The sequence below is a fragment of the Artemia franciscana genome, chromosome 8 (assembly GCF_032884065.1).
Source record: "Artemia franciscana chromosome 8, ASM3288406v1, whole genome shotgun sequence".
Lineage (NCBI taxonomy): Eukaryota > Metazoa > Arthropoda > Branchiopoda > Anostraca > Artemiidae > Artemia > Artemia franciscana.
The window spans coordinates 48,567,574-48,594,849 of record NC_088870.1 but is presented as its reverse complement, the minus strand read 5'-3'; the positions used below and the strand labels follow the sequence as shown (position 1 = coordinate 48,594,849).

At 34.7% G+C, this 27,276-nt stretch overlaps 1 protein-coding gene across 1 annotated transcript in view; it reads left to right on the top strand.

Moving 5' to 3' along the window:
• Window positions 1-27,276, top strand: part of LOC136030707 (phospholipid-transporting ATPase IF-like) — a 156,788-nt gene that overhangs the window by 1,231 nt on the left and 128,281 nt on the right. The window contains exons 2-7 of the mRNA XM_065709778.1: window positions 5,140-5,229; window positions 13,601-13,765; window positions 17,217-17,369; window positions 21,550-21,664; window positions 22,802-22,972; window positions 25,512-25,593. Of these exons, the coding sequence (XP_065565850.1) occupies window positions 5,140-5,229; window positions 13,601-13,765; window positions 17,217-17,369; window positions 21,550-21,664; window positions 22,802-22,972; window positions 25,512-25,593 (776 nt within the window). The remainder of the gene's footprint in view (window positions 1-5,139; window positions 5,230-13,600; window positions 13,766-17,216; window positions 17,370-21,549; window positions 21,665-22,801; window positions 22,973-25,511; window positions 25,594-27,276) is intronic.

Here is a 27,276-nt window from a genome sequence, read left to right as displayed (position 1 = left end):
CCCTGATTTTTTTCAACTTGTAAAAAAGTAACAAAAATACATATAAACAAATTTTCTGATAGGATTTAAAGTCTTTTTGACCCCCCCCCTCCTGAACAATAATCCTGGATATGCCCTGGCCTACTAATACTATGTCTGGTTTTATTTGCTCAAATCTATGCTGCATATAGGGAAACTACCGTTCCTAGCTTCCATCTTTTCTAATTTAAAAAAACACTGCCTTAAACCTTATTTCTAATTAGTCAGTCGTAAATTTTATTCTTGAAGCTGAAAATTGTCCGAATCGAAGAATTATGAATGGGATACACTAATGGTGCTGTATTCGTGCATAATTTTAACTTCATCCACAAGTGGGGCTATATTACGCCCTAGATATCATTGTTTCTTGGAATAGCCATCTTTTTTATATTCGTTAAGAAAGAAAAGATCCCCCCTTAAATATTTGCCTACTTTGTGTTCGAGGAAGCACAGCTTATGCGCTTAGGAGGGCAGCACAAGCTAGAGGAGCTCCAAGGATTGCGAAGGTTGTGAGGGCAGAAGAGAGTGAAAAATAAATGATAATATGATATCTTTTTAAGAATTATACGGGGTATATTCTGAGTATATTTTTTTTATTCAAGTATAACTGGTTTAATGTAATCTATTTTGTAGGTTAATACAATTTGTGAAGATGAATAAGATTTTAAGAAGTATCAAACAGTTCGTGGTAACGAACTGTAGTAAGGAGCGACCCGGCTCAATAGTAAACGAAATTCTAAAAAACAGAATTTGATGCTAAAAGATACATCAAAAGTATCGAATTTTTATGCTGATTTCAAATATATAAGTTTCATCAAATGTAGTCTTTGTCATCAAAAGTTACGAGCCTGAGAAAATTTGCCTTATTTTGGCAAATAGGGGGAAACACCCCCTAAAAGTCATAGACTCTTAACAAAAATCACACCATCGCATTCAGCGTATCAGAGAACCCTACAGCAAAATTTTCACGCTCCTATCTACAAAAATGTGGAATTTTGTATTTTTTGCCTGAAGACAGATCACGGTTGCGTGTTTATTTGTTTTTTTCCCAGGGGTCACCGTATCAACCAAGTGGTCCTAGAGTGTCGAAAGAGGGCTCATTCTAATGGAAATGAAAAGTTTTAGTGCCCTTTTTAAGTGACCAAAAAAATTGGAGGGCACCTAGGCCCCTTCCCATGCTCATTTTTTCCCAAAGTCAACGGCTCAAAATTTCGAGATAGCCATTTTGTTCCGCCTAGTCAAAAACCATAATAACTATGTCTTTGGGGATGACTTACTCCCCCACAGTCCCTGGGGGAGGGGCTGGAAGTTAAAAATTTTGACCAGTGTTTACATACAGTAATGGTTATTGGGAAGTGTACAGACGTTTTCAGTGGGGTTTTTTGGTTTGGGGGGTGGTGTTGAGGGGAGGGGGCTATGTGGGAGGATCTTTCCTTGGAAGAATATGTCATGGGGGAAGAGAAATTCAATGAAAAGGGCGCAGGATTTTCTAGTATTACTATAAAAAAACAATGAAAATATAAACATGAAAAAGTTTTTTCAATTGAAAGTAAGCAGTAGCATTAACACTTAAAACGAACAGTGATTATGACGCATATGAGGGATTCTAAAAATACTTTAGCATAAAGAGCGATATATTCACGAGGAGATAAATACCTCGCTCTTTATGCTAAAGTATTTTTAGTAATTTCAACTATTTATTCTAAGGCCTTTCTGAGTCTGGGGTCATTCTTAAAGAATTGGGACAAAGCTTAAGATTTAGTGTAAAGAGCGAGTTATTAACGTGGGGACAAACCCCCTCATATACATAATAAAAATATAAGAATATAAAAGTTTGTTACGTAAGTAAGTTACGTATATTTTTTTACTAATAAAAACGTTCGTTAAAAATTAAAAGTTCTAGTTGCCTTTTTAAGTAACCGAAAAATTGGAGGGCAACTAGGCCTCCTTCCCCACCCCTTATTTCTCAAAATCGTCTGATCAAGACTAAGAGAAAGCCATTTAGCCAAAAAAAGAATTAATATGCAAATTTCATTTTAATAATTTGTGTGCGGAGAGCCAAAATCAAACATGCTTTAATTCAAAAACATTCAGAAATTAAATAAAAAAACTAGTTATTTTAACTGAAAGTAAGGAGTGATATTAAAACTTAAAACGAACAGAAATTACTCCGTATATGAAATGGGTTGTCCCCTCCGCAATCCCTCGCTCTTTACGCTAAAGTTTGACTCTTTGCCACAATTCTACTTTTTAAAATAATTAAAACTTTAGCGTATAGAGCGAGGGATTGCGGAGGGGACAACCCATTTTATATACAGGGCAATTTCTGTTCGTTTTAAGTTTTAATGTCGCTCCTTACTTTCAGTTAAAAGAACTAGTTTTTTTTATTTAATAATAAGTATAAGCTATATTTGTTCCACGTGGGAGTTCAAAACGTGATGTCTTGAGTTTTCCAATTACGGAGGTAATAAAGACACAAATGTGTTGATGCGTAAAATGTGTTTAAGGTGTAACTGCTATTTAAAGCTTAGAAATTTTCACATGGTTATTTTCGTGGCTTCGGGTGAAATCTGCATCATGTCTCTCGCAGACTAAACGGAGTTTGCAATGTGTCCAGATTAGTATTTTGTGGCTTAGAAAGGTTGAAGAACAAGAAAAAGTTTTGACTATCTTTGATTCTACTCAAATTAATAAAAACCGAGAGACTGCTTGTAAAAATCTTGTGATTCAAAAACTTTTCATCCTTTTGATTGGCTTAAAATTTCAAACAGAAATATAGAAGAACCATTAATATTTCAAACTGGGGAGGGGGGTTATTTGTCTTCCCTTTCTGACATACCTTTAAGAAACAATATGATTGGCTTACGGAAATACGTCGCGTGCCGCCCCAAGGTAAAGGATGATCAGTTATAACCTATTATAAGACAGATGGTCCAAGCCCCCCCCCTCGCAGCTTCACATACACTTGGTAGTTCAAATTTGTTTAGAGAATTGTCCTTAATGAATTAATGGTGACAACCAGAAGTCAATTTCACTGATCAAATTAGCTGTATTATGAAGTTGCAATGCGAGGTCCGAATAATTTTATAGAAAGGATCCAACCTGTAAGTACATTAAATAAATAAAAAAAAAAAAACAAGTTTTTTTTTTAACTGCAAGTGAGGAGCGACATTAAAACTTAAAACGAGCAAGTAGGGTTTTCTGATACGTTGAATCTGATGGTGTGATTTTCGTTAAGATTCTATTACTTTTAGGGGGTGTTTGCCCCTATTTTCTAAAATAAGGCAAATTTCTCAGGCTCGTAACTTTTGATGGGTAAGACTAAACTTGAGGAAACTTATATATTTCAATTCATCATTGAAATGCGATCTTTTGATGCAACTATTGGTATCAAAATTCTATTTTTTGAGTTTTGGTTACTATTGAGCCGGGTCGATCCTTACCACAGTTCGTTGCCACATACTGTTTGAGAAAGGTCAGCTTTGATATAAAATTATTTGATAATGAAAGAATGAATTTGAACGAATTATAAAAAAATGAATACATAATCGTTGAGATACGTGAATATAAAATATATCCACGTCTTCTACTGGCAGCCTACTATTCCTACTGTGACCATCCCTACTAAACTCCCAACATGACTGTCCCTGGCATGAATGCTCGAAGTAGGACTATTTGGTTCTACTACGACTGCCACCCATACCATGAACACTCGATATAATTTTCGATGCTCTATACTCGAAAGCAAATTAACGACCTAAGAATATAGATCTACAAAAACGTTGAAGATCTATATATTTGTCCCTGTAAAATGAAAAATAATATAATGTTTAACTTTTTGTTGCCGTTCTTTGATTAGAATCATGAGAAACAAAGACCGCTGAATTTGAATGAGAAGTATTTTTAAAGAACTTTGAGACTTTAACGTAAAAAACGAGGAATTGAGGAGGGACAATCCTCCCTCGTTTATGAAATAATTTCAGTTCGTTTTAAGATTTAATGTTTGTCCTTACTTCATTGGACAAAACTTGTTTTATTTTATTTGAATCAAACTTAAAACGAACAGAAATTACCACAAACGGGAGGGGTACTGTTAGTTTTAAGGCTAAATTTTTATTTTTCCTCTATTGAAAGAAACTACCTTGAACACCTAAATCTCTATTTATTAAAAAAAAAAAAAAATCAAAACGGTGCTCAAACTTCTATGAAAATATTTTCTTTTTTGGTAGGGTCATGTTTGTACAAGTCAATGTGATATTTCTTTGTCCAACATGTAAATAATTGCGAAAGCTCAAATCAGCGAAAAAAATTCCTTCTAACGAATCTTTTCAGTTTTCAGTAAAGTACGAACTATGCTCCACCCTTTTTCAGGGGAGGGATATAAATGTTAAAAAAAACTTTACTTCTACCCCAGCCCTAGAAAAAGTTCAGATTCGCCTCCTTCTCTTCTGAAAAATTGCCGTAGGTGTTGTTTTACCTTACCTGTCTTGCAGTATAGCTGGCTATCCTGAAGTATGCTCCTGGGCAAATATGCTACGATATTAGGAACCTTTGAGACTATATCCCCTAGAGACTTCAGCCTCCAGATATCTTACCGAAGTTACGATTGTTTCTATAATGTCTTTTAGTTTCCCCTGTAAATACCCGTCTTTGTTTGTTTAAAGTCCCGCACACTAGCAAATGTATGTTCGTTAGTCTGCGTGGTCCTTCAGATTAAAGCGGTGTCTAAAACTGGGCTATTAGATGGTCTATAATTGTCGATTATATTTTTTGTTTCTGCTAACTACTCTCAGCTTGTTTATATTAAATTCTATTTTTTCTTTTTACAGTATTCTTTATTTTTATTGTTGTTTAACTTTTTATTGGTATCAAAAATTTCAAATAACCTGCTTATGTTTCTGTGTTTGTGTATCTGTGTGTGTCTATTTAATTTGTGTCCACCGAAATGTCCCCTCTCCTTCTAACCAAATATACACATGCTTGCCTGCATATTTCTTTGGATTAAAGAGAGCACCTAAATGCCCTGTAATTTATCATCTTTCTTTTCTTTTCTTTTTTTTTGCTACTATGGCTTGTGTCAATACGCTAAGCATTTTTAAATTTTATTTATTCTTTTTATAGTATTCTCTATGGAACTTTTTATTTCTGAATCTGTTTCAACAGTTAAGAAGAGTTGCCAATTTCTACTTCGCTTGTGTCGTCATTATTACGGTGAGTATGCCTTTTCCCCTTCCTTTTTACTTAAACAACAGAAAAACTGAAAATGTCTTGGGTTTAAAGTTGGATCACAGAGGAGACTACTTATAAAAAGATTTCGAGAATAAAAACTTTCGTTCCTTTTACCCGCTTTAAATTCTACTCAGGAGAATCAGTCATTGAAATTTTATTTTTTGTTCTTTTTACAGAGTTAAAATTCCATGCATGAGAACGAATCAGCTTTAAAAAATGGAATGAATAATATGGTCTTCTTTTTTAAATACGCTTAAGGAGTATGAAAATAGGACCCAAAGATAAACCAGTCAAGTAGGTGTTAACTTTTGGTCTCTGAATTATATTAAACTAATCTCTGTTTTTATTCTCTGTTTTCCTTTTTGGCTAGATTTTGACAGGAATTTCAATTTATTTCAACCGCTGCCTGATTTATCTATTCCACTAATTTATTCCATAAATTTATTCAACTGCCTGAGTAAAGAGCGAAGTAGGCTCTATGTATTATTTCTTTTTTTCAGCAAGGCATTGCGTATAGAAGGAATTGTCGTAGAAACTTCGGAGCGAGTCTATTAAAACGGAAATTAAAAGTTCTAGAATCAAAAGTGACTTGAGGGCAAGCATCCCCCAAAGACATCCAAAGTGTTCAAATAGCCATTTTATTCAGCATAATTCAAAGGGGCATTAATTATACATCTGGGAACAGCAATTCCCCCATATCTCTTGGGGCAAAGGGCTGTAAATTATGTAATTTGGCCTTTGATTACATATAGTATTCGTAGTTGAGAAGGAGGGAAAGTTCGACCCCTGGCATCAAAAGATTAAGGATATTAAAATGAAGCTTCCAAAGAATGATGAGGGGACTGCTGAATTAAGTCAAAACACACGATGTGCATGCAAATTGTGAAAAGGACGTATTTCAGGAATGTGCTAGGGTATTAAGTTGGACCTTTCAGGGTATGTTTAGGGGATCTTTTAATTGACCAAAAGTCAATATATGTGTGCTGCTACTTCCACTATTACTGCTGCTACTACAACTTCTACTGCCACTTCCGCTAAGGCTGAGGGCATTAAGGTGAAAATTTGAGAGAATGCTAAGGGGGAGGTTGAATTACATCAAAACAAATTATGTGAATACAAATTGTTAGAAGAGTGTATCCTAGAAACGGATCACAGCATTGAATCGAAACTCTCTGGGTATGATGAAAGTGGTTTTAACTGATCAAAAAGCAATATGGGCATTCTGCCACAGTTACTATTACTGCTACTACTGCTACTACTACTACTACTACTGCTAGTACTACTAAGCTAATGGTACTAAGGTGAAATTTTCGGGGAATATTGAGAGAAAAATTCACTAAATCAAAAAACACTATGTTCCTGCAGGTTTTCAAAAGGACGCATCAGCAATATCTTAGGAATGGCTTAGAGCGTTAAGTCACAACATAAAAGACATGCTATGGAGGATTTTGAACTAACCAAAAGACAGTTTGTGCGTACTACTGCTAGGACTGCTTGCTGCTACAACTGCTGCCATTACTACTTTTGTGACTATCGCTACTACTAATGCTTAGGTATTATGGGGAAAACTTCTGAGAATATTGAGAGGTTGTTGAACTAAATCAAAAACACACTGTGTTCATGTTGGTTGTCGAAAAAACGTACCAAACTGTCCAAGAAACTGTTTAGGGTATCAAGTTGAAACTTTCATGGTGTTTTGAGAAGAATGTTGAAAAAAGTAAAAGGCACTATGTGCATGTGCTAATTGCTACTGCTACTGCTAGTGCTACTTATGTTGGTGCTACTGCTATGATTACTACCACTACTGAAACTAAAGGTATTAAGATAAAACAATTTTGGGAATGTATTTGAGGGATCTTGAACTAAATCAAAACACGCGGTGCATGTAGGTTATCAAAAGGAAGTAACAGCAATATCTCAGTAATACCCTTGAGCATCAAGTGGAAACTTTCAAGGGATATTGAACTAACCAAAATGCGCTATGGGCATATTACTACTCCTACTACTACTAGGCTTACTGCTACTACTGGGGCTAATGTTATTAAGGTGAAACTGTCAGAGAATATTTAGTGAGAGTTAAAACCACTCTGGCTGTCGATAATTTGCTGTCACTAGCCTATCCGATTTCGCTCTCAGTGACGTCCGATTTGATCATTAGTTTTGAACAGTTTGCCTATTCGCATTTTTCGCGGGACTCCTTTTCTTCCATCCTTTTGCTTTGATACCATGTACGATAGGTTTTGTTTCAGAATCTCATTTTGATTCCGCTTTTTGCCACTCTCGGCTATCGAGAGTGTTTTAAATTTAAGAGCTATACAGTAAACGAGACTTTCTCCAAAGAAGTTTAGGTTAAAAACTTCTCAAAGAAGTTGCTGGGTGCTAGGCAAGATCTATTTTATCAGTATTTCTTTAAATAGTGCTAGTATTAATATTCCGAAACCCCAAATTGCTACTTGCTCATCTCTTTTTAGATGCAGAAATGCATTTTAGGCATTTCTTCTGAAATGTTTTTTACTTTATGGGAAAATAACGTATTGCAAACATTGTTTTAAAAAAGCTTTCCTTTGTTTTTAGATCAAATGAAATAGTTGGTATTTCCTATCACTCTTTTTAAAATATATTACATAATTTTGAAAATTATTTATGTTTAATATTTTAAAGTAGTAAAATTGGGCTAGTGATAAACTGGAACTGTTAATAAGAATTTATTTTGTCAGTGCCATATTTTTCTATAAACAAGAAAGTGTTTAAACGCCATAATTTTCAAACCAAAGCTCAAAATTAACAAAAAAAAACGGTATTCGTATTTTATTATGGAAATTTACGTCTAAATTATTTCAATTTAAGAAAAAACAAGACTTGACAGAAATTATTATAAAGGAGGTTTTTTTTAAAGCAAATGTAATAATTTTGAATTTTGGGCTTTATTCATCGTAATACTTTGAAAAGGGCTTAATTATAAAAGTTAAATAAAATAAAACTGTCAATAAGAATCTATTTTCCAGTGTCTTATTTTTTCACAAATAAGTAGCTTTTGAGATAGCATAATTAAATATCGGGAACCCAAAATTGGAGCAAACATCACAATAATGGATATTTTCGTCTAAAATTCGTCTAATTTCATTGAAAAACGAGATACTGGATAGACTGTTTGAAAATGTTTTTTTTTTATCAAGTGAAACAACTTTGAATTTTTAGTTGCTATCTTATAGAATAGCATAACTCACTTTGAAACATTCGTATTTGTAATTTCTCATTATTGCCCGTAATCATGGGTAAAACTTGAAAGCTAAAAAAAAATTAATTAGTGTATTACTGGTAATTAACCTTAATTAGTAATATAGAGAGGAAGTAAAGAGATTAAAACAGGGATTTTTCATTTTGCATTGCAGTATAATAAAAATAACTGTTGCGGGAATAAATTTTATACTTTTAATTTTTCAGCCAATAAAACCATGTAATGTATAGGTTTTAAATCCATCTTAAATAAAATGAAAAGTTGAATTTAATTACTTAATTAAAGTTTAGTGTTTAATTGTCGGGAAGTTTACTTTCTTTTATTATTTTGTGTGGTTTCCCAAGGTGAATCTTCTTGCTTTCTGTTTTATGTACAATGAAAAACTTTCGAAAAAGCCTGTCAAATGTAAATGTGGGATTGGAATAAATAATAAAATGAATAGATTTATTATAAGCCAAACAAGGTCATGAAATACAATATTCGATAATCAAACAGTTTGTGCTAACGAACTGTAGTAAGGAGCGACCCGGCTCAATAGTAACCAATACTCTAAAAACGGAATTTTCATACCAATAGCTTCATCAAAAGAATTGCATTTTAATGCTGATTTTAAATATATAAGTTTCATCAAGTTTAGTACAACCCATCAAAAGTTACGAGCCTGAGAAAATTTACATTATTTTAGAAAATAGGTGAGAAACACTCCCTAAAAGTCAGAGAATCTTAACGAAAATCACGCCATCAGATTCAGCGTATCAGAGAACCCTATCGTAGAAGTTTCAAGCTCCTATCTACAAAAATGGGGAATTTTGTATTTTTGCCAGAAGGCAGATCACGGATGCGTGTTCATTTATTTGTTTGTTTTTTTTGTTTTTTTGTTGTTGTTGTTTTTTTTCCCAGGGGTGATTGTATCGAACCAGTGGTCCTAGAATGTTGCGAGAGGGCTCTTTCTAACGGAAATGAAAAGTTCTAGTTCCCTTTTTAAGTGACCAAAAAAATTGGAGGGCACCTAGGCCCCCTCCCACGCTAATTATTTTCCCAAAGTCACCGGATCAAAATTCTGAGATAGCCATTTTATTCAGCGTAGTTCAAAAACCTTATAACTATGTCTTTAGGGACGACTTACTCCCCCTCAGTCCCCGTGGGAGGGACTACAAATTACAAACTTTGACCAGTGCTTACATATAGTAATAGTTATTGGGAAGTGCACAGACGTTTTCAGGGGGATTTTTTGATTGGGGGAGGGGTTGAGAAGAGGGGATATGTTGGGGAACTTTCCATGGAGAAATTTGTCATGGGGGAAGAAAATTTCCATAAAGGGAGCGCAGGATTTTCTAGCATTATTAAAAAAGAACAATGAAAAAATAAATACGAAAAAGTTTTTTCAACTGAAAGTAAGGAGCAGCATTAAAACTTAAAACGAACAGAAATTATTACGCATATGAGGGGCTCACCTCCTCCTAATACCTCCCTCTTTACGCTAAAGTATTTTTAGTAATTTCAACTATTTATTCTACGGCTTTTGTGATTCAGGGTTCATTCTTAAGGAATTGGGACAAAATTTTAGCTTAAGTGTAAAGAGCGAGGCATTGACGAGGGGGTGAACCCGCTCATAAACGTAATAAAAACATGAGGATACAGAAGTTCGCTACGTAAGCTAATTTTTAATTTACGTATATCTTTTACTAATAAAAACGTTTGTAAAAAAATAAAAGTCCTAGTTGCCTTTTTAAGTAACCAAAAAATTTGAGGGCATCCAGGCCTCCTCTCCCCTCTTTTTTTTCTCAAAATCATTCGATCAAAACTATGTGAGAGCCATTTAGCCAAAAAAATATATATGCAAATCTCGTTTTAATTATTCATCTGCGGAGAGCCAAAATCAAAACATGCATTGATTCAAAAACGTTCAGAAATTAGATAAAAAAAAAGTTTTTTTAATTGAATGTAAGGAGCGATATTAAAACTTAAAACGAACAGAAATTACTTCGTATATGAAAGGGGCTGCTTCCTCATCAACGCCCCGCTTTTTACGCTAAAGTTTTTTTTTACTGTTTTAAAAAGTAGAGTTGAGAGAAACAGTCAAACTTTAGCGTAAAGAGCGGGGCGTTGATTAGGAAGCAGCCCCTTTCATATACGAAGTAATTTCTGTTCGTTTAAGTTTTAATGTCGCTCCTTCTCAGTTAAAAAAACTAGTTTTTTTATTTAATACACATTAAGGGTGTGCAGGATCCCCAGAATTCAAGGTTCCACCCTAAAAAAATTACTTCTTAAATGAGATTAAATAAAAAAAACCTTTTTTTTCAACTGAAAGTTAGGAAAAACATTAAAGCTCAAATGAACTGAAATTATTCCATATATAAAGGGGCTGCTCCCCTCCTCAATACCATGCTTTTCACGCTAGGGTTTTTAGCACTTTGGAAAAAAACTTATTATTCTAATTAAATGACCCTTGTGTTTCAGTATTCGTTCTAAAAAAAATTAGGAAAAACAGTCAAAGTTTAGCATAAAGAGTAAGGTATTGAGGACGGGGGCAAAACCTTCATTTATTGAATAATTTTGGTCCTTTTTATGGCACTTGGCATGTACCAAGTGACATATAGCGATCGCAAATTCTGTCGGTCTGTCGCCCTGTCTGTCCCGGTTTTGCTACTTTAGGCACTTCCAGGTAAGCTAGGACAATGAAATTTGGCAGGCGTATCAGGAACTAGATAAAATTAAATTAGAAATTGTCGTTTCCCCGATTCAACCCTCTGGGGGGGACCTAAAATCTTGGAAAACGCCTAGAGGGGATGGATCGGGATAAAACTTGGTGAGAGAAATGATCGTAAGTTCTAGATACGTGATTAACACAAACGGAACGGATCCGCTCTCTTTAGGGGAGTTGGGGGGAGGGTTAATTCTGAAAAATTAGAAAAAATGAGGTATTTCTGACTTACGAAGGAATGACTGGATCTTAATGAAATTTGATATTTGGTAGGATATCGTGTCTCAGAGCTCTTATTTTAAATTCCGACCAGATCCGATGGCATTGGGGGGAGTTGGGAGAGGAGCCTAAAATCTTGGAAAATGCTTAGAGTGGAGGGATCGGAATGAAACTTGGTGGGAAAAATAAGCACAAGTCCAAGATACGTGATTGACATAACTGGAACGGACCCCCCTCTCTTTGGGGGAGTTGGGGGGGGGGGTTTATTGTAAAAAATAGAAGGAAAAAATGAGGTATTTTTAACTTACGAAGGAATGATCGGATCTTAATGAAATTTCATATCTAGAAGGATCTCGTAACTCAAATCTCTTATTTTAAATCTCGACCGGATCCAGAGTCATTGGAGGGGAGGGAACCGGAAATTTTGGAAAACGTTCAAAGCGGAGAGGTCAGGATGAAACTTGGTGGGAAGAATAAGTACAAGTCCAAGATATGTGACGGAAATAACCAGACCAGATCCACTCTCTTTGGTGGAGTTGGGGGGGGGGTAATTCGGAAAAATTAAAAAAATGATGTATTTGTAACTTATGAACGGGTGAAGATCCTAGTGAAATTTGATCTTTAGAAGGATCTTGTGTTTTAAAACTCTCATTTTAAATCCCGACCAGATCTAGTGACATTGGGGGAGCTGGAGGGGGAAACTGGAAATCTTGGAAACTGGATATCTTGGAAAACACTTAGAGTGGAGAGATCGGGATGAAACTTGACGGTGAGAATAAGGACAAGCTATAGATATGTGATTGACATAATTGGAACGGATCCGTTCTCTTTAGGGGAGCTGGGGGTTGTTAATTTGGAAAAATGAGAAAAATTGAGGTATTTTAACTTAAGAATGGGTGACCGGATCATAATGAAATTTGATATTTAGAAGGAACTCATGTCTCAGAGCTGTTATTTCAAATCCCGACCAGATCTGTTGACATTTGAGGGGGAAACCGGAAATCTTGGAAAACGCTTATAAATGTTGTAGATACGTGATTGACGTAACCGGAATGGATCCGCTCTCTTTTGGGGGTTAAGGGTGGGGTTTAGTGCTTTGGCGAGTTTGGTGCTTCTGGACGTGCTAGGACGGTAAAAATTGGTAGGCGTGTCAGGGAGCTGCACAAATTGACTTGATCTAGTCGTTTTCCCCGATTCGACCATCTGGAGGGCTGAAGGGAGAGGAAAAATTAGAAAAATCGAAGTATTTTTAAGTTACGAGTGGGTGATCGGATCTTAATGAATTTTGGTATTTAGAACGACCTCTTGACTCAGAGCTCTTATTTTAAATCCCGATCGGCATTAAGCTTCTGCTTTTCCTTTTAAAGCAATCTATTGATTCTTAGAATTTTGCCAGAGCTTATACCATATGAGCTCTTGACTCTCGGCTCTTCCGACCTCGTCAAAAGTGCCATATGAGCTCTTAGCTCTTGTTGAGGTTTAATGTTATTCTTTACTTTCAGTTGAAAACATTTGTTTTTGGTTATTGAATTTCTTTTCGATTTTCAAATAACACCGGTAAATCTGGCTTACCCTCCATGAAAAATTCCCTCCTCTCACGGGAAAATCTTCCATGGAAAGTCCGTCCCGCGTAAGAACAATTTATTTTTTTTCCTCTTTAGGTTTTAAAACTTTCTTACACCCGTAATTTCCTCTATTAAATGGACCCAAAAACAAACTACGTCGAAGGCAACCCCCCTCCCACGCTCACACAAGGATACCGTAAATGGTTCAAACACTTTTTATATTTATTTGTAGCTTGTATCTGTAAGTGCTTTGGTTAAGGGTGTTCAAATCTGCAAAAAGATAGATAGGACTAGGGGGCCTCTACAAAATATGTACCGAAAATGGTCCAATAAACTTTTTTGATTAGTTTGATGCTTGAACCTGTAAGGTCTTGAACTGAGGGGCTTCTAATGTATAGGGAAAAAGACAAATGATATTCATTCACATAAAAAAAATTCATGAACTTTTTTTTTGTGTGGATAAAAACATACATTTGTAAGTCCATGGACTAACATAGTCCCAACACAAAAAAAAAAAGAAAAAAAGAAAAAAAGAAAGGTTAACACCCTGGGCTAATAGAATACTGTATCTCCACATAAATTTTGTAAATTTATTAGCCCCTACAGTATAATATGAAAATGTTTTAGGTGACTATTGATTCTCCCGTTTCTCCAATTACAACAATATTGCCACTTGTATTTGTGCTTGGCGTTACGGCAGTCAAACAAGGCTGGGAAGATTTCCTTCGACATAGAGGTGACAACGCTGTTAATTTTAGAAAAGTGAAAGTTGTTAAAGATGGCGAAATTAAGGTAATATTGTTTTAGGTAATTATCTAGTATTTTATATAGTATATTACAATTTTTGTTTAATTCGGGAATAAATATTTGTAAGAAAAGAGATAAAATACGCGGAAGAGAAAACATAAGTTTAAAGTCCCACTTTAAAACGTTTATGCAAACTTAAGTAAACTAAATCTAACCTAGTAGCGATGTGTGTTCTTTAAAATTTAGTGGATAGGGGGGGTGGTTGACCTTAGGAAAAAACTCAATTAAAAAAACAGGATTTTATTCCAAATGAAAACAAATACTGACTTCTAATCTTAAAACGATCAGAAATTTTCCTGCATATTAAGGATGATGCCTCCCTTGACCTTCAGACTTTTATCCTAAAGTTTCTAAATACTTATCAAATAAAATAATTTGAAAGAAAAGCGCAAAAATGTTTACAAAGAAAAGTAAAGGATCTTATTAACACATAAATTGCCATATAATAAATTAAAATTAAAACGAATAAAGCTTGCTATGAATAAAGAAACGGAACTTAAAATGGACAGAAGCTAAAATGAAAAAGCGACAGAAATCTCTATCGATGAATAAAAGAAACCCAGAAGTAACGGAAATGAAAGTTACCTAAACCAATACTGCCTTTGGAATGTTGCTAAAACAGTGATCCATGGGTTTCAGTTGTGGGGCAGCACAGGTAACCGTATCTTACAGGTAATGAACGTTAATGCTCCAATATTACGTTTGTAGATGCGTTATGACTTTGCGATGTATTATTTGTTAGCTCAGCATGTAGTTCAAAAACTTCTGGAATAAGTTCTATATGTATTAAATAAAAGAAACAAGTTTTTTTTTAACTGAAAGTAAGGAGCGACTTTAAAACTTAAAACGAACAGAAATTACTCCGTGTATGAAAGGGGCTGTTCCCTCCTCAACGCCCCGCTCTTTACGCTGACGTTTGACTCCTTCTCTCAGCTCTACTTTTTAAAACAGTAAAAATCGGTCTTCTGGCAAAAAATACGAAGTTCCACATTTTTGTAGATAGAATCTTAAGACTTCCACAGTAGGGTTCTCTGATATGCTGAATGTGATGATGCGATGGTGTTCGTTAAGATTCTATGACTTTTAGGGGGTGTTTCCCCCTATTTTCTAAAATAAGGAAAATTTTCTCAGGCTCGTAACTTTTGATGGGTAAGACTAAATTTGATGAAACTTATATATTTAAAATCAGCATAAGAATCCGATTCTTTTGATATATCTGTTACTATCAAACTATTGAGCCGGGTCTCTCCTTACCACAGTTCGTTACCACGTACTGTTTGACAAAGTAAACTCTGTATCCGCATAATTTTAGTTTTGCCTGTACTAGTTGAACAGAATATAGAATAGTACGCAATAGTACAGAATAGTACACAATAGTTGTGTACTATTGACTCTGGCTAATGAAGATCCGTGAAACGATTCAAAATGTAAACTTTTATTTCTTAGCTATATCTATATATCTATATAGATATATCTATATAGCTATATATATATATATATATATATATATATATATATATATATATATATATATATATATATATATATATATATATATATATATATATATATATATATATATATATATATATATATATATATAGCTATATCTATATATATAATATGAAGCTATATCTATATCCTAAGTTATTTGATTTCCTAAAAGTTAAGCCTTGAAGCTAGGGCATTTGATACTTATCGGTTATATAATAGACATTGTGAATTTTCGATCGCGAATGATGCAAGCATGACACGAATTACGTTGAATAAACTTCATTATACTACAAATTAGCTTTGGTTCGGTTGGAAAATAAATTGTAGCTATATCTTATTTAAGTATTTAGTTTGTATTTTGGTTTGGTTTGGCTTATGTAAACAATTTTGGGCTATATATTTGTACATTAGGGGGTTGGGGTAAAGCATAGCATATATTAAATACAGCAATGGTTAGTTTACGTATTTAATATATGCTATGCTTTACCAACAACCCCCCCCCCCCTAATTTGCAAATATATAGCACAAATTTGTTTCTAAACTATTATATATTCATCATATTTTGTTTCATTTCATTAGCATTAATCGAACTTCACCTTCCGAGTGTCTATTATATAGCCGATAAGTACCGGGCATTTTGTTTAGACAAAATATGCTACAGGGAATTTGTCGAATCAAAAATTCACAATTGAAAAAGTAGCAGAAGGAATTTCCCAATCGGCGCCACTGGTTTAAATTTAACTTAATTTTACACTGAGATTGAAAATCCCTCCATACTACAAGTTTAACTAACATACAAACCTTTTCTGTTAAAAGTCAGTAATTATGGAGAGGGATATCGGGGTTTTACAGGCCGAATATTTAATTCCTACCATGCGTATTGAAGTTCCTTGCAACTGTCTGCGCTTAGCAATGTGCGCTTAACAATTCCCAGAGGAAAGTTCGTGATAACTTTGATTCGAATGGTGTCTCAAGACTTTTGCCGGTGACTGGAGACAAAATAAATGTGGGATGGGGGTTTCCTACCGTCCAGTGACTTTTGGCCCTAAGGAAGAGGACGTGTATTTAGGACTGTCAATCGAATGGGGGCCCTCCCAAGGTCTTGTGACTACCTTTATTATACGGGTTAGGAGGGGATAAAAACAATATATGGGGAAACACGGCTCTTTATATAATCAACTTTACTGTGCTGATTTTTGTACTAACTCTGCTCTCAATAAAGTGTAAGCGAAATCTCAGTGGAAAGACTAGGAACTATGTTTGCAGCAATCTTCTGAATCTATAGGATAAGTTCTGTTCGTTTGGAGTTTTAGAGTCACTCTTTGCTTTAATTTTTGATTATAAAAGTTTAATTCAATTTTATCCCTTTGAATATTATATTAATTTTTTTTTTTTTTTTTTTTTTTTTTTTTTTTTTTTTTTTTTTTTAGGGGAAATACCAACCTCCAACACTTGAACTGTACACTAATGATTTGAAAATAAAAAAGGAATCCTGAAACGATATATCCTTTAAAAAGTTTACTGGAGAAAGGGGAGGACTATTTATGGAAAATTTATTAATTGGTGCTATAAATTTATTAATTGGTGCTATTTATTAATTGGTGCTATAAAAATATGGAATATGGCATATTCAACTAATCAAAATTAAGGGGTATAGGCTTGAAATCCCTGTTTCTCCTACGTACACGTTGGGTGTGCGACATTGTCGATGTATTACCTGATTTTAGATATTTATGGAAGAACATAAAACATTTACACATTTTATTAATCTTTGAAGATTGTTTAAGCAAATACTTACATCAATAAAAACATTTTTAATTACACGTATCTGAAACTAACAATTTACAACTAGTATACATTAATACACATATTTGATAAATGCTCCTTCGAAGACTGCGCGAAATTTTATAACTTAAAGTACTTATATAAATGTTTTTCTCAGGTAGTGAACTGCAAAGACATAAAAGTTGGCGATATAGTGAGAGTAGAGAATGGTGAAGAATTTCCTTGTGATATGGCTATTGTGAGTAGTTCAGACTTGGAAGGGCGATGCTTGGTCACTACGGCAAATTTAGACGGTGAAACTAACATTAAGGTGAGTTCAACCAGGTTACGGGTTGACTAGGGATGGAATCACTAATCCAAAGACTAGTGTCCAAAGACTAGAAATCTCTGCGAAATCAGCTCATAGCATCAAGTTGATCTTTTAACTATTAAACTTATAGCTGACGAATTTTAATATAAAAAGACAATACAATTCTTAAGAGCTCAAATTTATCCTATTACTGATTTACAGTAACCTTTCCCTATTTTACCTGATACTGCAAGTTAAAAAAAAACAACAAAACGCACTGGGCTTTTGGCAAAAATTGTTCGTTTAGTTTTTACTTAAATAAGTAAAGACATCACAATAAAAAGTGTTTATAATAAGCCTATTTATATAAGCCTATTACATATATGCCTATATCTATGACAAGCCTATTTATAATAAGTCTTTATAAAATAAACCCATCTTAGATCTATTCACACGTGAAAAAAGAAATTCTTGATTTTTCTTTTGTTCGTTTTAAAATAATGAACGTTTTAGGTGAATAAACTTTCGTCAGTATTGTCACGTAAATCCTGAAAATGAATGAGCAAAGCTAAATATAATTGAATTAGTCATTTAGTTAAGTTAATAAATAAGTTTTTCTATAGTTAAAAACAACTGTGCTTTGATCCCTCATAAATTTAAAGGTCAACAGTCTGTTAATTTCGAAAGGCAGCGACACCCTCAAAGGAAAATTACGCCTTCTTAATCCGTTTGCTGCCATCTTTTTGTGTTTTTTTCTGATTTGAAACTACATACCTGAATTTCCTAATTTTTAAGGATTTACATGGTTCTGTGGGTTTTCTCTTAACCTGATTGAACAATCAGATTTCTTTTACACTGTCCTTGATACAAAATAATACACAGATTACCTATTTTGCCATTTTGGGCAAAATAGTTTCTTTATCTTTCGACTTATTGCAAACCAAAAATAAAAACAAAAGAGAATGATAATACAACTAACATTTTTGTTCGGAAACTAAATACTACTAACAGCTCGTCGCAGCAACAAGCCGCCCGAGGCCAACACAGCTGCGCACGCTGCTCCTCCATCGCAAATGTATACAAACGCTCCCTCTTCACACCCTCCCAGGAAGTTCCTATTTACTTTAAATCCTTCTTTATGACATCCTCCCAACCGTGGACGACCTGCTTTCCGTCTAGCCCTAGCCGGTTAGCCGAAAAGGACAATCTTTAAATTTGGTAATCTGTCACCCTTCATTCACAGAACGTGTCTAGCCATCTCAACCTTTCTCTCATTATAGCCCTAAACAGTGGGATTGAACGACGCTTTTCGCATAGTAAACTGTTTGAAATATTGTCAGTCAGGTACCCAGTCAGCCGGATTCGGAAAGCTGGTAACATTTTATGACACAAGTTAGTTTCTTCGACTTGCATCACGTTTCTCAGACTTCCTTGTGTGGGCATCGGTGTGATACCCACCATTTTAGGTATATAAGAAATAATGCATCGACAAAATGCCTTCCAGTTTGTTTCCTTTTTGCCACTTTAGATAGTATAATAAAAGTATGAAATGTTTATATTTATTACTAAGTTTTTTTTTTTATTTGGACACCAAAGTTATGTAGTTTCGTTAAAAAGATAATGTTTTTGGTGGTTTTTGACATTTTCAGTAGTATTTCGTGAAAAGAAAAATATATTTATTGTTTCCTGATGATCAAACAGTTCGTGGTAACGAACTGTAGTAAGGAGCGAACCGGCTCAATAGTAACCGAAACTCTAAAAAATGGAATTTTGACACCAATAGCTATATCAAAAGAATAGCATTTAAAGGCTGATTTTAAATATTTAAGTTTTATCAAGATCAGTTATAAAAATCAAAAGTTAAGAACCTGAGAAAATTTGCCTCATTTTAGAAAATAGGGGGAAACACCCCCTAAAAGTCATACAATCATAACGAAAATCACACCATCAGATTCGGCGTATCAGAGAACCTTATTGTAGAAGTTTCAAGCTCCTATTTGTTTTTTTTTTCTTTTGCAGGGGTGATCGTATCGACTGAGTGGTCCTAGAATATCGCGAGAGGACTCATTATAACGGAAATTAAAAGTTCTAGTGCCCTTTTTAAGTGACCAAAAAAATTGGAGGGCACCTAGGCCCCCTCTCACGCTCATTTTTTCCCAAAGGTCACCGGATCAAAATTCTGAGATAGCCATTTTATTCACCATAGTCGAAAAACCTAATAACTATGTCTTACTCCCCTGCAGTCCCCGTGGGAGGGGCTGCAAGTTACAAACTTTGACCTGTGTTTACATACAGTAATGGTTACTGGGAAGTGCACAGACGTTTTCAGGGGGATTTTTTGATTTAGGTGGGGGAGAGTTGAGGGGGGGGGTTACGTTGGAGGATATTTCCATGGAGAAACTTTTCATGGGGGAAGAGAATTTCAATGAAGGGGGCGCAGGATTTTCTTGAGTTATTTGAAAAAACAATGAAAAAATAAATATGAAAAGTTTTTTCTACTGAAAGTAAGGAGCAGCATTAAAACTTAAAACGAACAAAAATTATTACGCGTATGAGGGGTTTACTTCCTTGTTATACCTCACTCTTTGCGCTAAAGTATTTTTAGTAATTACAACTATTTATTCTACGGCCTTTGTGATTCAGAGGTCATTCTTAAGGAATTGGGACAAATTTTAAGCTTTAGTGTAAAGAGCGAGGTATCGACGAGGGTTGAACCCCCCTCATATACGCAATAAAAACATATGAATATAGAAGTTCGTTACGTAAGTTAATTTGTAAGTTACGTATATTCTTTACCAATGAAAACGTTTGTAAAAAATTAAAAGTTCTAGTTGCTTTTTTAAGTAATAAAAAAATTGGAGGGCAACTAGGCCTCCTCCCTCGCTCCTTTTTTCTCAAAATCTTCCGATTAATTGCAATTAATTAATATGCAAATTTTCTTTTAATTATTTATGTGCGGAGAGCCAAGATCAAAACATGCATTAATTCAAAAACGTCCAGAAATTCAGGGGGTAAAGCCCCTTTCATATACGGAGTAATTTCTGTTCGTTTTAAGTTTTAATGTTGCTCCTTACTTTCATTTAAAAACACTTTTTTTTTATTTAATTCTGGATAAAGTGGCTGCAAAAATCAACAACGGAATACAAAACTGATACGACACACGAAACTCACTGCAAACGATAACGGTAACGGTAAACGGTAACGGCGTAAAATCGACTAAATTTGGGTATAAGAATTGACCGCTAACTAAAAAAAAATTCAAGACCTAGGCTATACTCACAGCGAATTATGACATTGCTATGAAAATTCAATACAACTGGCTACAAAAATTGACAACCAAACGCAGAATCGACAATAAACGTGCACAACTAAAGTAAATGGCAACACTGGTTATAAAAATTAGTTTTAACTGTCTAAGAAAATTGACAACCTACTAAAAATTTAAAAAGATACATGCAAATTATTAAAAAATTGCAACATTTGCCATAACAATTCAAATTTGGCTAATAACTGGTATCATATGCCCAAGACTTAAAAGTGAAAATGGCCTACTGCTCGAAAACTCATTTAATAAAAACGCGATTAAAGTTTCGAGTGCCCCTTTTCGAACGTACCATAATCCAGTTAATAAAGTTATATCAGCTTCCTGGGTCATTTGTGATAGTGAAGATAAATAAGCAGAAATGGATAATTTCGCTCGAAGGATAACTTCTCTCTGGCAAAAAGTGATTACATGTTGATTAAGATAAAACTGAAGTTTCTGCTGCTAAGCAGTGGAGGGTCAGTGGCATAAAGAGTCCCCACGTAGACCATCCACAAGAGTAGAAACAATTATACTTAGTAAAAGAAGATCTCCATTTTTTTTTACCAAATACAATAACTTTGTTCTCAGGGGAAAAGCTACCAAAATGATCTGCCCCAAGTGTATTACATCCTAGGGAAGAAATTATGCTCTATTAACGTTCAATCGTTAATTATTAAACGTTTATAATGTTTAATGTTTTAATGCTCCATAGCGTTTAATGTCGTAGTATTCTACCTTTTTATAGTCGTTATTTTCCGTTTAATCTTTAACCTAAACAATTGTATGATTCCATTTTTTTTTCTATTTAGTTTGAAAATATTTCAAGTTTAAAGGTATAGCTAGTCCTGGTAAGAAAAAAGTTAAACCATTATTATTTTGCTACAACTTATATTTCAGATATTTAGTGCAACAAAACTGACACGAAACCTCCAAGACTTACAGCAAATGACAACACTGGCTGCGAAAATCGAATGCGAGCTCCCAAATGATAACTACGACTCTTTACTGACCAGTTCTTTACGAGGCTAAGCATTTAAAAAATAAGCTAGGATAAAATACAGGATATATCTTCAAAATCTTAAGCTTTCATGGGGCGCGTGAGCCCAAAGCCCCTCTTTTCCTGTATACGTGCTTATTCGACACGATGTTGTCCGGTTCTAAGCCGGCTTAAGCGCTTCGGCGTATAATTGAGAAGATATTTTGATCCCTATCCTGCATTGGTATCCGGGATCATTGTTTTTCCTGAGGTCAAAATAATCCGGTCGGTAGAAATAGGGATAGATGGTATCCTGGCTTCAGTAAATTTGTTGTAGGAAAAGAAAACAGTAATGGCTACGGACTTTTGCAATTTTGTAGGCATAACAACCCAGTTATAACCAATATGGTGTTCAGTCATAAAATCACACATAAGTTGACATGGTATTCACACTATGGTAAGACAGTAAACCTTATTGATTATGTCATTGTAAACCGAAAACTTGCAGCATCAATAAAAGATGCCAGGGCATATTGGAGTTTTGTTATCGATGTTAAAAGTAAAGATCACCATCTCGTAGTGTCTAGGGTTAATTTAAAACTGAAGTTTCGGAAGGAGAAATACCTCCCGGGAAGTTATGATGTTGGTAGACTCCAGGATGAGAATTAGAGAGAAACTTTCAGGAACAGTTGAATGCTAAACTTGAGACTTTGAAATTTGACAATATAGAAAATAGTTGGAATAATCTAGAAAAACAATTTGTGAAGTTGCTGATAGTGTCTTAGGGAAGAAAGTTAGGACTGTAGCTAAGAATATTAGTGAAAAAGCTTTATGTTTAATAGAGAGGAGAAGGGGCTTTTACAAGAATTATCTGAGCGATCGATCATGTGAAAACAAAAGGAATGTAGACAAAGTGGAGGAAGCGTTAAAATATGAACTAAAGAGGTGTGAAGTGGAGGCCATGGATAAAATTGTCGAGGATCTGGATGAAGCAGCTAGAGGGCATAATAGTAAAATATTTTACTGGCATGTTAATAAATTGAGTGACATAGTTGTCAATCTGCACTTGTCCAAGTTAAAGATAGGACGGGACCAGAATTAGTGATAAGGAAAGAGTTAAAGGGAGATGGACAGAACATTTTGCTAATGTGCTAAACAGAGATACAGTTGCAGGAAAAGATATAGAGGAAAATGAAAAAGTCTGTGATACCTTGGATGTGAAGCAAGATTTGTTTTGTGAGGAAGAATTAGCGAAAGTACTAAAAGGATTAAAAAATAATACGCCTCCACGTGCTGATAGTGTGGTAAATGAGTTTCTTAAATATGGTAGCTCTGAGGTTAGAAGTAACCTGTTAGAGATTACGAATATGATTTTTGAAAAAAAGGGAACTACCTAAAGATTTTAGGAAAATCTTAATTGAACCTCTATATAAGGAAGGTGAAAAGAGTGAGTGTGCTAATTATCAAGGCATTATTCTGGTCTCTGTAGGTAGCAAATTACTTAGTAAAATGATACTTTTTAGACCGAGAAATGCAGGAGACAAGTTATAAGGTAAGAACAGTGTGGTTTTTAGAAAAGGTAGAGGATGTGTAGACCAAATTTTCACTCTTAGGCTAATAATTGAGAAATGCCTGAGTTGCCAAAAACCTTTAGTCCTCAGGTTTATAGATTATGAGCAGGCGTTCGACTTTATTGATAGAAGAGCCTTAGCAAAGGTCTTTTCCTTGTATCGTATACCAGACAAATACATTAAAGTTATTAGTACTCTCTGTGAGAATAACACTGCTGCGGTTAGGGTAGGGAAAGAGGGTAGCAGCTGGTTTTGTATTAAATCAGGAGTTAAGCAAGGTTGTGTTCTATCCCCGTTTATGTTGATCATTTTGATTGACTTTGTCTTAAGGAGCACAGGAAAAGCAATGGGAGATCACGGAGTCAAATGGGGAGGAAAAAACTCTCCTAGGGCTAGATTATGCTGATGATTTAAGCATCCTAGATGAAAGTGTGAGCAAAATGAATAAACCTTTAGAGGTTTTGCGAGTTCAGGGTACTGGAATTGGTTTGAAAATCAATGTTAAGAAGACTAAGTCACTAAGGCTAGGAATGAGTGAAGATGAAAAGGTTACGTTGGGTAACGAAAAGATTGATCAGGTGGACAGCTTCACTTACCTTGATAATATTATTAGTAAAGACGTGGGGAGCAGTGAAGATGTTAAAAGTAGAATAGCCAATGCTCAGGGTGTTTTTCCACAGGTACAAAAAGTTTGGAAGAATAGGAAGATAAGTGTGCAAACCAAGATTAGGATATTAGAAGCTGCAGTGATGACAGCGATCATGATGACAGCGAGTCAGTGATGACTCGAAAAGTGGATGAAGGTTTGCTAGATTTTTTCCAGAGAAATTCCTACGGATTGTTGTGGGTATCTGGCTGAATGTTCGTATTTCAAAAAGTACATTGTACAAAAAAGGTGGTTCAATCCTGCTTTCTAGGTCTATAATGAAAAAAAGGTTGAGATGGCTAGGGCACGTTGTGCGGATGAAGAATGAGAGATTCCCTAAGATTATCCTTTTTGGCCAACTGTCTAGGGCTGAATAGAAAGCAGGTGGTACTCGTCTAGAGCGGGAGGACGTCATAAAGAAAGATTTAAAGAAAGTGGAAACTTCTCGGGAGGGTGTAAAGATAGAAACTTTGAATAAATTGGGATAGAGGAGGAGCGTGCGTAGCTGTGTCCGCTTGGTGCTGTGATAAGTTGTTAGTAGTAGTAGTAGTATTATAAAAAGAGTGTCTAGTTTACCTAACTATGACCTGTGTTAAATAAATATAACGTTCAAGTTATGATCAAGAAAATTACACCGTGTTTGGGGGTCATATCAGTAATGAATGTCGTCTATCTTAACTTATCATCTTTTTATTTTCTATATTTTTACTTCTTTATTTTGATTTAAGATGTACTGGTTGTCCAATCAAATTTGAAAAAAAAATGCTAGATACAACGAGGAGCAGAAATTATCTTAAATCAAAGATGGGAACATGTGACCCACTACCCTCTTCACACTGTTTACGCTAGAACTTGGCTATTAATTATATTTATTAATTATTTATTAATCAGTATATATGAATTGAGTAGCTTTGGATCTTTACCTCAGGGTTTGTTGTACAACTTTTGGAAATATGTTTTTTTTTTTACCTTTCTCAGTGAAAAGGCTGCTTTGAAATCTCAGTGGAGTTGGCTCTCACTGTGGGGCTAGAAATCAAAATTTTTGTCCTAATAAGGTCCCTCTCAAAGTCGTACAACAATAGGATTATACAGTGACTCGTGGGGAAAAAACAGGAGAAACGCACAAACAAATAAATGCGCACCTGTGACGGTAAAAACATTTTTATATTTTCCTAGCTAAGTGCTTGAAAATGTTGTTGGAGTTCTTTTGACGTTGAAAATTTGTAACGGTAAATAGCTTTTTAATGGTGTTTTCCTGTTTTTCGCGAAGTTTTGCAAATTTAGTTGTGCTAATTACTTTTGACATGTACCTTTAAACTTAAAATTCACATATTTAATTCTAGCGTAAAATGAAAATTTTATTTTGTGTAAATGTTGCTTCGAATAATTCCGTTTTATAGAGTTTCGGTTGCTATTGCCACGGGTCTTTCTTCATTTTCACTCCGTTACCATGAACTGTACGGTACGAAATCCCGGAAATTATTTTTAATAAACAAAAAAGGTCTTGGTTTCAGAAACCGTTGGTTTTTTTTGGTTTATTCTATTTATTTTTAAGATGCTTCCAATTCTAAGGGGGGGGGGATAACTTAAGATAAGATGCCAAATTACTCCTAGTTGAATTTATAAATATATTCTATTTTGTCTTACTTAGTGTTTATCTTTTCAGGTGTTGCTGTTTACACAGGAGTAGAAACGAAAATGCTTTTAAATTTGAAGTTGACTCGCAACAAATTTTCTACCGTTGAAAAGTAAGTGAAAGAGATTTAGTATCTTAGATTCGCAAAGGAAGGCCCGCGTTCGTCTTTTTTTATTTCTTGGGCTTTCTGGGGGCAGAGCTTTCCCAAAATACCCTAAATGTACGTACACGGTGTATATTTATGAAAAATGAAAATTTTTCTTGTAAATAATACTTTTTCACACCCTCGCTCTCACTCTCTGGGATAAGTTTTCTGCTTGGCCCTGGGCAGCAGACTGGCTGGAGTATAAAAAAGTACTTATAAATATGAAAGCAGCTTGTGACAAATCCTATCGTTGAAAAATAAAAGAAAGTTCAGCCTGTGGAAAATAATTTCAGGCTTTCAATGATTAAGCTTTGTTTGACTTTCAGGTGGCAGGGGCTTCAGGTAGCAGGTTACAGATTTACAAAAATTGTCAAAATAACTAGTCAAAAGGATTTTCAAGTTTACATGTTTAAGTTCCTTAAACAAATATGATAGTACTAATTCACGAAAAGATTTTTTTTTTATTCACGTGATATCTGGAACAGGAGCTTCAGACATTTCTTTTTTTGTGAGGGTTATCAAACGGTGACGCTTCCTTATCTTTTATAGCTCTGCCTCCACCCCCCAAGAAATCCTTCGCATGCCTAAAAGAGGAGAATTTGGTACACCGTGTTTTCTAGTATACTGGCGGGTTTTTAGTAGGAGAGGATATTTAGTATTTTATGATAATAGGTTGTTTTCCCCTTTGCTGGTTTCAAGTATGACTTTGTTTAACGCCAATACAATGTCGGTATATTGTGAAGAAATTGTGTACAAGTGTCCACATATTATATGCGAATGCTGTACAATCGTATACTTTTTTAACATTTCTGGTCTGTCCGTGGATTAATGGGGGGGATTGAGTGCCTGGTCTCGTGGGTGGTTAAGTGGAAGGTATATATGTTTTTTTGACTGGGTACTAAACACATCTTAAACCATAATTGATTGTAATCTGTTTACTGGCAATTTGGTTAATTATGCTGGGGAAATAATAAAGACAAATTGAAGAAACTGACAAATTTGCTTATGTCGAAAAAATTAGTGGGAGACAGTGGAACTGGGGAAAAGATTTGGGGAGAGATTCATCAGAAGCGTTGAAAGAGACAAATTGTGTGAAATTGTAATGATAGAAACCAATTTCTGAAGTTATTAAGAAATCAGGTTGCTGATCCCCCATAATATTTTCCGTTGTGAGTGTTGAAGTTTGATTTCCGCAAGAAGTGCACATTAGCTTCGGCTGGAGTAATGACGGTTTTTTCTTTTGATTATGTTTTTTTTTTTGGTTATATACCACGCGCTTAAGTATACCATTAGGTATTTGCTCAGTTTGTTTATATGGTTTAAACCTTGTTGTAAATAAACATGTATCTATCTAATTGTATTAAAAGGCAGAAGAAAAAAGAAGACAACTTAGAGAATGTAAAAAGAAGATCAAATGTGAAAATTAGCTCTTGGAATATATTACTTAGTACCCGGATTGTTTCAATTGCCATAAAGATTTTTTCAGCAAAATAAATTAGTATTTCTAACAGGTTGACACTGAAAGTCAAATGACAGACAGTGACAGTCAAATGACAGACAGTGACAGTCAAATGACAGACAGTGACAGAAAATGACAGACAGTGACAGATCTATCTATCTATCTATGAGACGATCAATATGCTCTAATTC